Raw genomic sequence first — 12,697 nt, 5'->3', positions numbered from 1 at the left:
AGTTCGCTTCGCAAATATCGAAACCTTTCGAAATCGAACCTAGGGTGGTTCGCGACATCCCTAACTCTAACCCAGTTTAAAGCCCCTCCACGTTTTAAAAGTAGCGCAAATTGCGTCGATGCACGAGGCACGTGCAGTCCTTGGGAACATCATGGTGGCACAGCGCAGCGCTGAGCTAGATTTCAGACGCCATGTTCTCCCTAGAAATGGCGCGCGGCACCTGTCTCGAGCATTTCCACAACGATGAATAGCGCCACTTTCCCCAGGATAGGGGGGCTTCAATCCAGTTTGGTTGTTTCATCTCGGTGGACGCGAGGGTCTGCAGCTTCAAGGTTGAGTTTCCCAACTGAGTGTTTTAGTAACGCTGCTTGATAGTCTTCTTTTTTTTTTCTCCTACTCTCTTTTTGCTTCAGCGCTCATGTGACCATAAACGTGATCACGTTCTCTATACCGCTTTACGAAATTCCTCCTCATCCTCCTAAACGTGATCACATTGCGCTGCAGAACATAGTTACAGTTGCGCACACATGGGACAAGGACAGAGAAGAGAAACAGACGACAGACAAGCGCACTTGCTGCGCTTGTCTGTCGTCTACGTGTTCCTCTTCTCTGTCCTTGTCCCTGTGTGCGCAACTAGAGCCTCCCTATGCGCAACTGTATACACCAACTCAACTCTCCTACGTCACGCCGCGGTGGTGGCGCGCCGGACGCACTTCCGGTCTCGGGCGGTGGGCAGAAGTCGCCGTGCCAGACATGCATTCCTGTGTTCCTTTGGAAGAAACGAGACAAAAAACCTGCCTTCTCGTCAAAATGCTGCGATGGGGGCTTTACCAAGAGAGTCTGGGAAGGTTTGAAGATCAGTTTTCATGTGTTTTTGCACCATCCGTTCGTCTGAGAACGTGGATAGCAGCCGTGAAAAGGGCAAACCTGACGCTGTCGAACTACGATTGCGTGTGCGGGCCACAATTTGTAGTCGCCAGATGTATTTGCTTTGTTCCAACATGACCGAGAGAAAAACCCCAAGTTGTCCGGACCACCCACGGATTCAGTGCGTCTTCAAATTCACACGGCCGCCTGATCGTTCGAACTTTCGTCTGCTCTTTCAAAGTTGTCTGCTTTTTGTCGTCTGCTCGTTCAAACAAAAGCGGCACGTAGACCAAAGTTTGACCCGGTGATTGCAATAAGAAGTAATTGCAGGCCTCAAAAGACTTAAGTAGGCTCGGTGTAAACAGTAGATACATGTTAATTATTGGTATCGGTGGCCATCACCTACTTGTTACGCTTTGTCTGTTCCCGCTTCCGATTCTCAGTATCGATGTCGATCATCGCCGCTACCTTTTACACTTTTGCAGCACGAGCGACGTCGCGACCGAAAATAGCTACAAGAATCTCATCATAGTTTTGGCGTCCATTCTGCAGCGTTCATGCGAATGAATCGCCGCCGGTCAAATTACTTACGGAAAGTTTAGCGGCGTAACGAACCTCGATAATTTCGCTCAGGCGATTGAAGTGGTAAGACATTGCGATAAGGACGTAGAATCGACAACTCCAACGCGAAAAAGAGTATGCAGACTCACACAGACGCCGACAACGTGACATTCGAATGGTTTGTTGACGAAGGACGCGGTGCTTCTTGCCCGTACTCCATTGCGCGTGCGTTCGAACTGTCGTCTGCTCTTTCAAACTTGGCTGCTTTTTGTCGTTAGTTCGTTCAAACGACAGCGGCTCGTAGACCAAACGTTGACCCGGTAATTGCGATAAGAACTAAGTGCAGGCCTCAAAACATTTTTGAAGGTCGGTTGGGGTAAGTCGGCTAAGTGTAAACAGATACAGGAAGTTGTTGATCATTGTTACCAGTGGCCATCACCGACTTGTATTGCCCGATTCTACTTGAGGTTTTCAGTATCGATGTCCACCATCTCAGCTACGGTCCACGCTTTTGCAGTCCGAGCGACGTCGCGACTGAAAATAGCGAGCAGAATCTCGACGTGGGAGTCAGGCTTTAGCGCCCATTCTGCGGCGTCCACGTGAAATGAATCGCCGCACGTCACATTATCCACGCAAAGTTTTGCCTCGATAGTTTTGCTGAAGCCGCTCAAGTAGTCAGACATTGTTAGGAGGACGTAGAATCAACAATTCCAACGCGAAAAAGAGCACGGGGACTCCCACCGACGCCGACAACAACGCAATTCAATGGTCTGTTTATGGGCGACGGCAGACTTCTTGCCCACCATCCACGGCGCATGCGCGGCGCCGGTGACGTCCGCTAGGGGCGCTCCGGTTTGTTTGTAAACATGAGTTGGTGTATACTCCAGACAAAGTGAGAGTCAGCACTGACTATCTTTCGGAGAGTCGCTCATACACTCCCATGACTCTTTTGCAATAGGAGTCGGGGGACTCTTCATAAAAGGAGGGTCCTCACGACTCTTGTTACAGATCGTCACGGGGATTACCAGGAAGGAGTCGTGTGACTTTTTCTCCGTTGGATAAGAGTCGTTAAAGAGTCGCAGTTGACTACGTCACCTGGAGTCGCCCCTACACTACCATGACACCAGTGTGATGAGAGTCGGACTTTTTTTTTTAAAATAAGAGTCAAGTGACTCTACGAACTGGAGTTGTGGAGGAGTCAAATCTGCGGCGCGCCAATACCCCCCAAAGAGAGTCATAGCGACTCTTTTTTTTTCTTTTTTTTTTAAGAGTGCAGAAGCTTTTTTTACGCAAGCTGTCACCCTTAACAGGTTCCACATTTTCTGCTACTGGTGCAGCATCTATCACTAGGACAGCTGTCCGAATGGTTCCTGTTCCTCCTGTTTTCCTCTGTTGTCAGAGAGTCCAGCTGTAGGGAGCTTGGAGGCTGAGGAAGCTTTTAAGCACCTGCAGCAGTATCTCTTTTAATTGGAAATGAAAATTCAAACTCAACGGGGTATTTTTGGAATACAGAAGGCTGGAATAAAGAAAGAATGTCAGGAAAAAGTATAAACATTCTAAATTACGGTAGCATTTCTGCGCATATTTTTGGCACTTCAGTACATCCCATACAGGCAACTGGGGGCGATTCGGCCGTTTTTCCTGCTACCATACAAACTGATTTTCAGTAATTGTGCATCGTCTAAAAAATAAAACATGTCTGCATACGTGTACGAACTATATAATTAATTCACGAAGAATCTATATTTATGCAAGACAGCCTTGTTCCACGAGCACCTCAAAGGCCTTCAGACCTAAGGCCTTCAAAACATTTGCGAACGAGCGCATGTAGAGTGTGGCACGCCCAAAATGACGCGATTTTAAACAGTTTGCACGCCAGCCGGACGCTAGCTACGGCCCACTCGGCGGAGCAGACGACGTGCGGGGTGAGTGCATTTTTTCTCTTTTACCCTCTCTCTCTTCACTGCATAAAAGATCGCGTAGATGGTCATTGTTAGAAACTCGTTGTCAGAAGGCACTACTCGTCACATGCTAGTGGCTTGGAAGTTCAAAGCTATGTCTTTTCGACCTAAATAACTCTGCCATTGGTAAAAAAAATAATCACGAAATAAACATAATAGATGCAAAAATAGAAAAGCTGGGGAAAAAAAAAACTATCAGGAACCTGCCGGAAGTGTTGTATTCTTGCATATTCAGAGGCCCAGAACTATGAAACAAGTTTCTCCTACCAAAATGTATACAGGCCAAAAGCAACACGTCCCAAAAACGTAAAACGAGAAAAAAAAAGTTTTTAATAACGAGCTGAATTTGAACAATTTTTGAAATCTTCCCCCATGAGTTAATTTATTCCCCAACGTGAAAAAAACAATAAATACATTATTTTGTATCCTGCAGGTGGTAATGATATGCACTGTCTCTGGTGTTAATTTAAATGCGATACCTCAATGTAGGCGAAAAAAATTACCAAGTTTAGGGCATAATTGCTCGTAAGTTGTGGGAGCGAGATTCTGCCACCACGGCCAGAGACCGCTGCCGGCCGCCCAAACTGGAGAACATCTGAGGCGCGCAACACCGCACGTGGGACAGGCGCAGAAGCCTACAAAAGGGGGCACACGTCCACAGAAGTGGGGAGACGGACTGTGGTCACGGAGGCGAGCGGTCCGAACGCTTCGGCAATGTTTTACGTTGATACTAACCCATTCCTGTTACTCTAATAAATAGGGAGTTTTCGTAGATCGTTTTCGCCGTCCCGCAAGGCCCTCCGCACCCTCCGCAACCCGCTAGGATAGCGGGAACTCACAGTCAAGGCTATCAGCGCGCAGGCGCAGTAGCAACTTCTTCGTTGCGGAACGCTTAGCGGAGGGGGCAGCGCGGTCTACGAAAACTCCCTATTGTAGTTTCTCGTTATGGAAACCCCGGTTTCGTGTTGTTCCTCCCGGATGGGCATGCAGCAAGGCAACCCTACCACAAGGTACAGTCGGGAGCAAAAGTTTGCGGGGCACCGGAGCGCGTGCCGAAATGCATCGCCGCGCCGTTCGACGGCGCGGCGCCGCATTAAGGAGCCGCGCTTTGCGCATGCGCGCCTTTCGTGCACGCAATCCTGTCTCTTTCGCTCGTTTCTTTCCGACGCACTCCTGATAACAGAAGCTGGCGGCAGGGGCGCGAGTTAGCGCTTCGCGGGCTGTCATGCTGCACGTCTGCTTCAGCCGCCTCAGCCGCCGCGGCCGCGCTTTGTGACGGAGCTCGCGGGGGAAAGGGGGGGACAACCAGACGCTCCGTCACCCAGCACGGCTGCTGAGGCAGCTGAAGAGGACGCGAGGAATGACAGCCAGCGAAACGGCAATTTGCGCCCCTGGCGCCGACCCCGGTTATCAGGAGTGAGTCGGACAGAAACGAGCGAAAGAGACATAACTGCCAGCACGGAGGACGCGCACGCGCAAAGCGCGGCTTTTTAATGCGGCAGCGCGCCGTTGCACGGCGCGGCGATGCATTTCGGCACGCGCTCCCGTGCCCTGCAAACTTTTGCTCCCGACTGTACATGTTTGGATATTTCTTCGAAACTCGTCTTGAACAACAATAATCATATCTTAAGACGACACTTACCTAGGCTATACATAGATCATTCTTAAAAAGTTTAACATCTCTATCATAAATAGCTTCGGATATAGCACGCTTCAAATATGGCACAAACGACAGTTGTCAAAAACCCGTCGTCCTTCCTCGCTCCTTCGGGAATCTATTTCTTTAAAACGAAGCATGCCAGATGATTGAAATAAACGGCATTGTTTTTCGTAAGGAACGCGGCACCGCATGTAAAATTGCGAAAGAAAAAAAAAGAAAAGAAAAACGAATGTATTTCACTGCTTGAATCCAAATGAAACCGCCCGCCGGTCTTTCGAAGTTGGACGACTTCGAACTTTTACCCTAAAAGGTCGAAGTTCGTCGAACTTTTGACTTTTCAGGAAGTTCGACAATTTTCGAATTCTTTAGATTAATAAGTTCAGAAGTTCGAAAATTATAGAATTTCTTAGCGTAGGAAGTTCGAAAAGCTTCAAACTTCTTAGTGCAAGAAGTTCGAAAATCATCGAATTTTTTAGTTTATCAAGTCGAAAGTTCGACAACCATCGAATTTTGCAGCGTAATAAGTTCGAAATTTCGAAAAACGTCGAACTTCTTAGTTTAACAAGTTCGAAAATTCGACTTCCGTCGAATTTCTCAATACGAAAAGTTCGAAATACTTCGAACCTTTCGACCGCTTGATTCGATCATCGAAACTTCAATTCGGAAAAAGTTTGCGGCATCCCTACTTGCAACCGAGTACGACCAAGAGATGAGACCCGTTGAAACCTTTTAAAATTTCTTAGGAGAGAACACATAGAGAGGCTCTAAGAACACACTGGCATTTTGGCGCCATCTATGCGGTGACCCTGGAGCTGGATTTCACAAGAACGAAGGTTTTGAGGGATTTCCGAGGTCAAATGTGCGCAATACCTATAAGAAAGGCTCGTTTATAACGTTGACAAGAGTTTTCCGAGCCAAGAAAGGATAATGCGCGAGAGAAATAGAAAACATGCCGGACCGCCAAGTTTGCACTGCTACCCAATAGATGACGCCAGTGTGTCTCTCGTTGTAAGAGGTTGCAAGGCACCCAGTTTTAAGAGGTCGCAAGAGTGTGAACGGGCCTTTAGTTTCGATTTGAAGACATGGTCAAGGTGACATTCCTCACCTTACAGGACCCACAACCAGGGGCGGATGCAGGAATTTCCTGAGGGGGGGGGGGGCGTCAGGTGTTGGTCAGCGTACCATATGTTCAGGAACCCCCTCCCCCTCGTTTCACACCCTAAATTTTACACATGCAGAAATCAAGAGGGGGGGGGGGGGGGGGGGGGGACATCCAGACCCCCCCTCTAAATCCACCCCTGCCCACAACGAAAGTTTCACTTAAAATTTCACGGAACAGCTACAAGCACGGTCGTTATTAGGGAATTGTAGTAGAGCGTTTCCGCAGCCCGCTAAGCACCCGGATAGCGCTCCGTAATCCGCCACAAGACTTTGAACTATGCAGACAAGGCTGGGGGCGCGCATGCGCAACTACGACGTTTTCTTCACGGATACAGTAGCGGAGGAGAAAAACCATCTACTACAACTCCCTATTCTCTACATGGGAGGAGGTAAATGAAAGTGATGACTGAAATAAAATGCGGTAGTACTTATTGTCGTCGTCTCCATTCTATTACTGGAATTGTAAGGCAGCAAATACCTATGAGTATGGGCTGCTGACTTTCTGTGGCAACCTGGCTCTAAAATGCACCCAGTACCCAGTAAAATGCACCCAGTCAAACAAACGGTATTTGGAGCTTTTGTGTCACATTCACTGGACACTTCATGACTGCATTGGTACATGGTAAAAAGTGGAAACAAAGCACCATCTATGTCAGGGGTGGCCAGGATGGCCCGGCTTAAGAGCCGCAAACAAAACCACGGAACTTAAAGAAACTCGTTTGGTTTCTCTTTTTGGGGAAGTGCTCGTGCGACTGGGAGGGAGCAGCGATCCGCACTTCAACACGCGAAGAGCCGCATGCGGCTCGCGATGTCAAACAGCCCCAAATTTATTCCATTTATCTCTCTGGCCTGTCTGGTCTGTCAGCACCCACCTTGTTATGAGTGTGCTTTTTTAAGACATTATTTTTGGAGTGCTGTGTAATTTTCAGCATGCATTAAAACAAAAAGTTTGCATAAGTCAGGTACTTGAGAATGCACACGGGCATCGAAAATAAGCAATCATTCGAAAGAGCCACTCCAAATGTGCACAAAAATTTATTGTCAATATGTTCTTTTATATTTACATCTTCCTGACAGAGCGCTGGGGATGGCAGCAGGAAAAAAAAAAAAAAAAAAAAGAAGATTGTGTAACAGTTTTTTTTTTTTTACCTTTGTAAGTACATACTAAGGTCTGTCCAAGAAGTACTGGATGTTAAAAAGTAATTTACATTGTCTGCAAGACCACTAGCGGCAATTGCGAAAACAGGTTTACACTCTGTCTCCCTAAAACTGCACTACAGTCGAAGCTACAGGGGAGAGTGTATCCTGACCTGTTAAAGACGAGGGAAAGGAGGAATCCCAGCCTTTCTCTCCCGTTCCCCCTTTTCCTCCTCTTGAACCGGTTGGCATATGCTCTCTCCCTTGTAGCTTTGGCTGTACTGCACGGTTTTAGTGAGACGAAGCATGGTTGCCCGACACCCAGAAACAAGCAGAGGAAAAAAAAAGGTCTTTACACAGAGCAGTCCACGTCAGGAAAACTTAACCGTGCTGCAATTGTAACAGTGAACTACGCTCTCAGTAACCAGGACATAACCACGCACATGTACACTCGTCACTTCCATCGACTAATAAAACACGCTACCCCTCAGTCGCTGTGCAGCTTTTTTTTTTTTTTTTTTTTTAGCGCAAGGAACAGGGCAAAGACCTGCACTTCAAACAACACTGTGCGCATAGAGTTTTTCACTCATACTGAATCTAAAATAACTTTCAGATTCCTATTTTTGTTAATTACCTCCGGCAACACGATTGTTAGACAAATTTCCGAGCCTCTTTTGAGGGAAAAATAGGACACACTAAATTCTAGACAAAGCTGCAAAGGTACGAGAGCAAGCAGCTGTTGTCTCCTGCTCTCCGATCTCTCTTCAATTTTTATTCCAAGTTCAGTTTGCACAACACATTGCAGACAGTCCTCTGCCATTGCTACACAGCAGCATTACAGCTTCCTATACCCTGCCAGAAACGGAAGAAAACACAAGACCGACCGTAACAAAAAAGGCTGCTTCACAACGCTTTACCACGTAGCTCATGCCTCCCCACGACCCGCTTCCATTGGAAGAGATTGAGCGGCACGCAGAGTTCAACCTTCGTGTTCAGGTATCGAATTCGAGACGCCTCAATAGCTTCTTGTACGCCCCTCCGTTCAGAAAAATAAACGCTCTTCTTTTGCGAAGCTGTACATTCGGGCCGTCGGATTTCCGTTACCGCGAGGAGCTTGGCCATGATATGTCTCTGTGGCTGACACGACTGGGGAAAACCCTGGGCTAGCCCTGACCTTGTTAAGGCAGCGAACCTATCCACTCCCCCTCGCATGGCCGTCCACACGCCTCGCGCAAGTTTTAATTCCCTGGGGCATTCTGTTGCAGTACATCCCCCGTTTCTGCCTTTTTCCCTTTTAAGTACACTTTAGTGGAAAGGTGCTCTTGCATGATATTTCGGGAGTCCGAGGAAGAAACGGGAGGGGAGACGTTAATAAAGATGTAGATTTCTGGAACGAACCCGCGCGTATGCGACGGTGGAGAGAGGTAAAGGCCCGGGAAGCGGCCGAGAGAGGTGGCGTCGCCTTGCGTTTGAGGAGGAAGACCATGTACGAGACTGCGCTGCGTCACAAGGTTACGCCGTCATCTGGTTGACCGGGGTGGCCCCAGCTGTAGGATAATCAGTCTCGTGCATTTCAACGCAAACATGTCAAGAAACAAGGACAACAGGAAGAGGGCGAGAAAATACCAAATTCCTAGAGGAAAGAGAGTTGCCACATCTGCGCGTCTTCGGTCATTCCAAAACTGAGCTAAGCCATGTTACAAAACCGCGGAGGAAGATCCACAAAAAAAAAAAAAAAACCTCTTTTCCCCCAGTTTTTTTTTTTTTTTATTTCCTTCGGGTCTCCTGCCAGACCGTCACATTTGGGATATGTGTCAAACTTGAAGAGACCTAAGATTTTATCATAAATAAGAAACCAAACCTCGTACAGGTAGGAACAAAGGGGACGGCGTCCCCTTTTCCGAACAAAATGCCGAACCTCGAGCGAGACGCTTTGCAGTCGGCCCGACCGCAAAATCCCGCCGCCGACGCCATTTGTACATCTTCGTTCTTGGCAGAGCAACACAGTGGCACTGGTTTCTCTTCCTTTGGGCAACCCCACTCACGCTGCAGGGTCGCGGGGGTCTTACCACCGGGACGTCCCGCAAGGAGAGAAGTCGCAACCCACGGCCTCGACACTCGCAACCAACAACAACAACAACAAGAGGTAAAGTCCGATTCCACTTGAGGCGGAACGGTGACATGGAATGAAGCGGAGGTCTCGAACCAAAAAGTAGTAACATAGTTGCACTTTTTTTTTTTTCTTCTTCTTTCTTTTACTTGCAGGCACATTTTGTTTGATCCTATCTCTCGTGTCTCTGAAGTGTGGGGAAAACTGAGGAAGGACGAAACTGTTACTCTTGGGAGGCCAAAGAAAGAGGGGAGGGGGCACCGAGAGAGGTGCGGGCACACCGTTCCTTTCACTCTCACACTGCTCCGCGGTTGCCCTAGGGCAGGGAGTCACTGGTTGAAACATGGCAAGTTGTGGCCACTGCAGGGCTGCCTGACTGACTGGTTGATGCACCTTTCCCAGGCTGCAGCTTTAGGAGCTCTCTCTGCAAAGAAAGCGCGAGAGCGGGGGAGTGAAAAAGAGAGCTGGTGACACGGGCGGGAGCTTTCTAGTCCCAACTCTTCGCAACCAAAGCAGTCGGTACAGCGGGATAGTCCGTAACTCAGTCTCGCAAACAATGTGTAGTTTAGACTGCCCTATGCTGTCGGATGTCGAGATCCTGGTGGTTGGCTGTAGAGGGTACAGCGAGAAAGTTGAGCAAACGCAAGCACCACTGTCGTCACTGCATTCCCATCTCGTGGCTGCTCCGGTTTTTAGACTCCTGCTTGTTCGGCGGAACAAGCATCTGTCACATCTACCTCTGACCTCTCCTGCTGTGCCACCGCCAAGATCACGGCAAGCAACGGCATGACACAAGCGTGATGTCGTCAGGCGGAAATCGAGGGATTGCAAATGAGGATGCGGTAAACACCTGGAGTGAAAGACGCATTCCAGGTACCATAGTAACACCTCCTAGGTAACAAAGCTATAGTGCTGATTTTTTGGCATCACCCAAAGAAGGCCAGAACGGGACACAAATTGGACATGACTGCTGCGTCAGCACTCAGGTGGGACTTGTTCAATCATTGAGAACACGAGTTCCAGCCGAGCGCAGCGTTTGTGTCCCATCTGTTTCCCGCGTTGGGATCTTTTAGGCGATGCCGGAAACTCACCACTACGGCTTTGCTATCTAGGAGGAGTTGAGTATATTCAGGCGTGGCCGGGTAAGGAGAGGGGCCGGGTGAGGAAAGGGGCCGGGTCAGGAAAGGGGCCAGGTGATGAGGGGCTGGGTGACGAGAGGGGCCGGGTGACGAGAGGGATCGGGTGAGGAGGGGCCGGGTGACGAGAGGGGGCCGGGCGAGGAGACGGGCCGGCACCAACCTTAGCCGCTCGAGGGCGTCCTGTATCCGGTGCAGGCTGAGCCCCGGTGCCAACCGGTGCAGCATCTCACAGAGGAAGACGTCGCAGAGGCCCGGGCAGGCACGCTCCGCCCGCTCAAAGGCCCCCCGCAGCTCCTCCACGGCCCCAGTCAGCTCCCCACCCGCGTTGCGGTGGCTGTTCTTGTGCCTACGCTGGGCCTGCACAGAAACCAAAACATGAACCAAGTTTAAATTAACCGAACCCACTAGGCATAGCTTCCTATAAATATCTTGGTGTGCATCTAACCAATGACCTTTCCTGGAATTTACATGTCGAATATGTCACTAATAGCACTAATCGCTTACTAGGTTACCTCAAAAGAAACCTTTCGCTTACTCCTGTTTCATTAAAGCTTCTAATCTATAAGACTTTAGTCCGTACTAAACTGGAATATGCAGCCTCTATCTGGGACCCCGGTATCACCCTTTCATCCACTGTTGAGTCCATACAAAATCGTTCCACTCGTTTCATCCTCTCGAACTATCATCGCACATCCAGCGTCACATCTATAAAAGCATCCCTTTCCTTGCCTAACCTCTCTCTTTGCAGGAAAATGTCCCGGCTTTGTCTTTTTCAGAAGATTTTTCACTCTAATCCAACACTTCGTCAAACATTATTCTTAGAACCATCTTACATTTCACTACGAACTAATCACCATCTAAAAGTGGGCGTCCCCCAGTGTAACACCTCATCTTTCAATGCCTCCTTTCTCCCTCAGACCTCAATAGATTGGAATCGCCTTCCTGCACCCATAGTCTCGATAACTGATGCTACTGATTTTAAAATTGCCATTACTAAGTTTCTTGATGTTCAATAACTTTTGTTTTATGTCTTGCCTTATGTATCGTTATACTCATATGCTTCCGTTTAAAAAAACCCCACTCCTCTCTGTAATGCCTTCGGGCCCTGAGAGAACAATAAATGAAATGAAATGAAATCCCACACTAACATCCAATGTTTTTTTTTTTTTAGAAATGTGAAGATTATAATTTGTATCAACTCTTCTGTGCAATATGGGGGGGGGTCTAACATGAACGAGTATTGTACCGGCAGGCTGTCATGTACGACTATTGCGTGATGCACATTAGAGACCCCAAGCTAGCAGTCATACTGCACTGGCTAAAATTCTCATCTAAAAGGTGTACCTGTGTTGCCATACCATAGCAGACCAACTTAACACTGTCTAGACATTTAATGTTTAATTTTCTTTTACTTCTCAGAAAGGTTTGCGTAAACTCTAGAGCCCTGCACCGCTGATAGAAAAGGAACTTATCCCTCTTTTGACTCAGTGGTGCTAACACGAGTCAAATAAAAAGTAAGGAGAAAAGGAATTTTCTTTTTCCATTTCTTTTTTCTAATTTCTCTCAGAACACTAGGAAAGCTGCACCTGCCCCACCCAACACTGCACACAAAATGAACACCAACTATAATTGATGACAACTTAAGAGTTTAGGGAAAGCTCCTCCCACTTTCTTCCACTTTAGCTAAGCAAACGTTGGAAAGGAAGAGCTTCCCTGAACTCTTAACCTATTACCAACTAGAGTCATGGGGCCCATATTACCTTTATGAAAACATGCAATCGGACAGGATGCATTTCCTGAACATCGTCCACGTCATAATGCAACATTCTCAAATATCTCACCGTTACTCAAGCAGTGCAAGAGAAGAATGAAGGATCAGCGTTTTCTCTCGGCAAAACAAATGCAGAATACCTAAAAAAACTACCAACGCCTAAAGCAGGGAGCCTTTCATCCCATGGCAATGCAGCGTAGAGCACAAGGCAGTGTTAAAGCTCCCAGATACGTCTTGTGCTTTTCACAAGTAGTGACATTCTTTGAGGTGCTGACTGCACGACGGTGCAGGTTTCGGGAAACTAAAAGACGCCATCTTGTTCCGATAAAA

General features: G+C 48.0%; 1 protein-coding gene across 2 annotated transcripts in view; it reads right to left on the bottom strand.

Moving 5' to 3' along the window:
* Positions 1-7,226: 7,226 nt before the first annotated feature.
* The window catches only part of LOC8035694 (serine/threonine-protein kinase 26), a 135,165-nt gene continuing 129,694 nt past the window's right edge, over positions 7,227-12,697 (bottom strand). For both annotated transcript variants that reach the window (XM_042294084.1, XM_029992897.4), the window contains exons 7-8: positions 10,757-10,953; positions 7,227-9,881 (exon numbers count right to left, since the gene is read on the bottom strand). In XM_042294084.1, coding sequence (XP_042150018.1) covers positions 9,869-9,881; positions 10,757-10,953 — 210 coding nt within the window. In that variant the 3' untranslated portion in view covers positions 7,227-9,868. The remainder of the gene's footprint in view (positions 9,882-10,756; positions 10,954-12,697) is intronic.

This window comes from Ixodes scapularis, unplaced genomic scaffold, assembly GCF_016920785.2.
Source record: "Ixodes scapularis isolate PalLabHiFi unplaced genomic scaffold, ASM1692078v2 PGA_scaffold5__190_contigs__length_132052651, whole genome shotgun sequence".
Classification (NCBI taxonomy): domain Eukaryota; kingdom Metazoa; phylum Arthropoda; class Arachnida; order Ixodida; family Ixodidae; genus Ixodes; species Ixodes scapularis.
The sequence above is the reverse complement of the archived record's forward strand: the minus strand, read 5'-3'. Positions and strand labels throughout refer to the sequence as shown.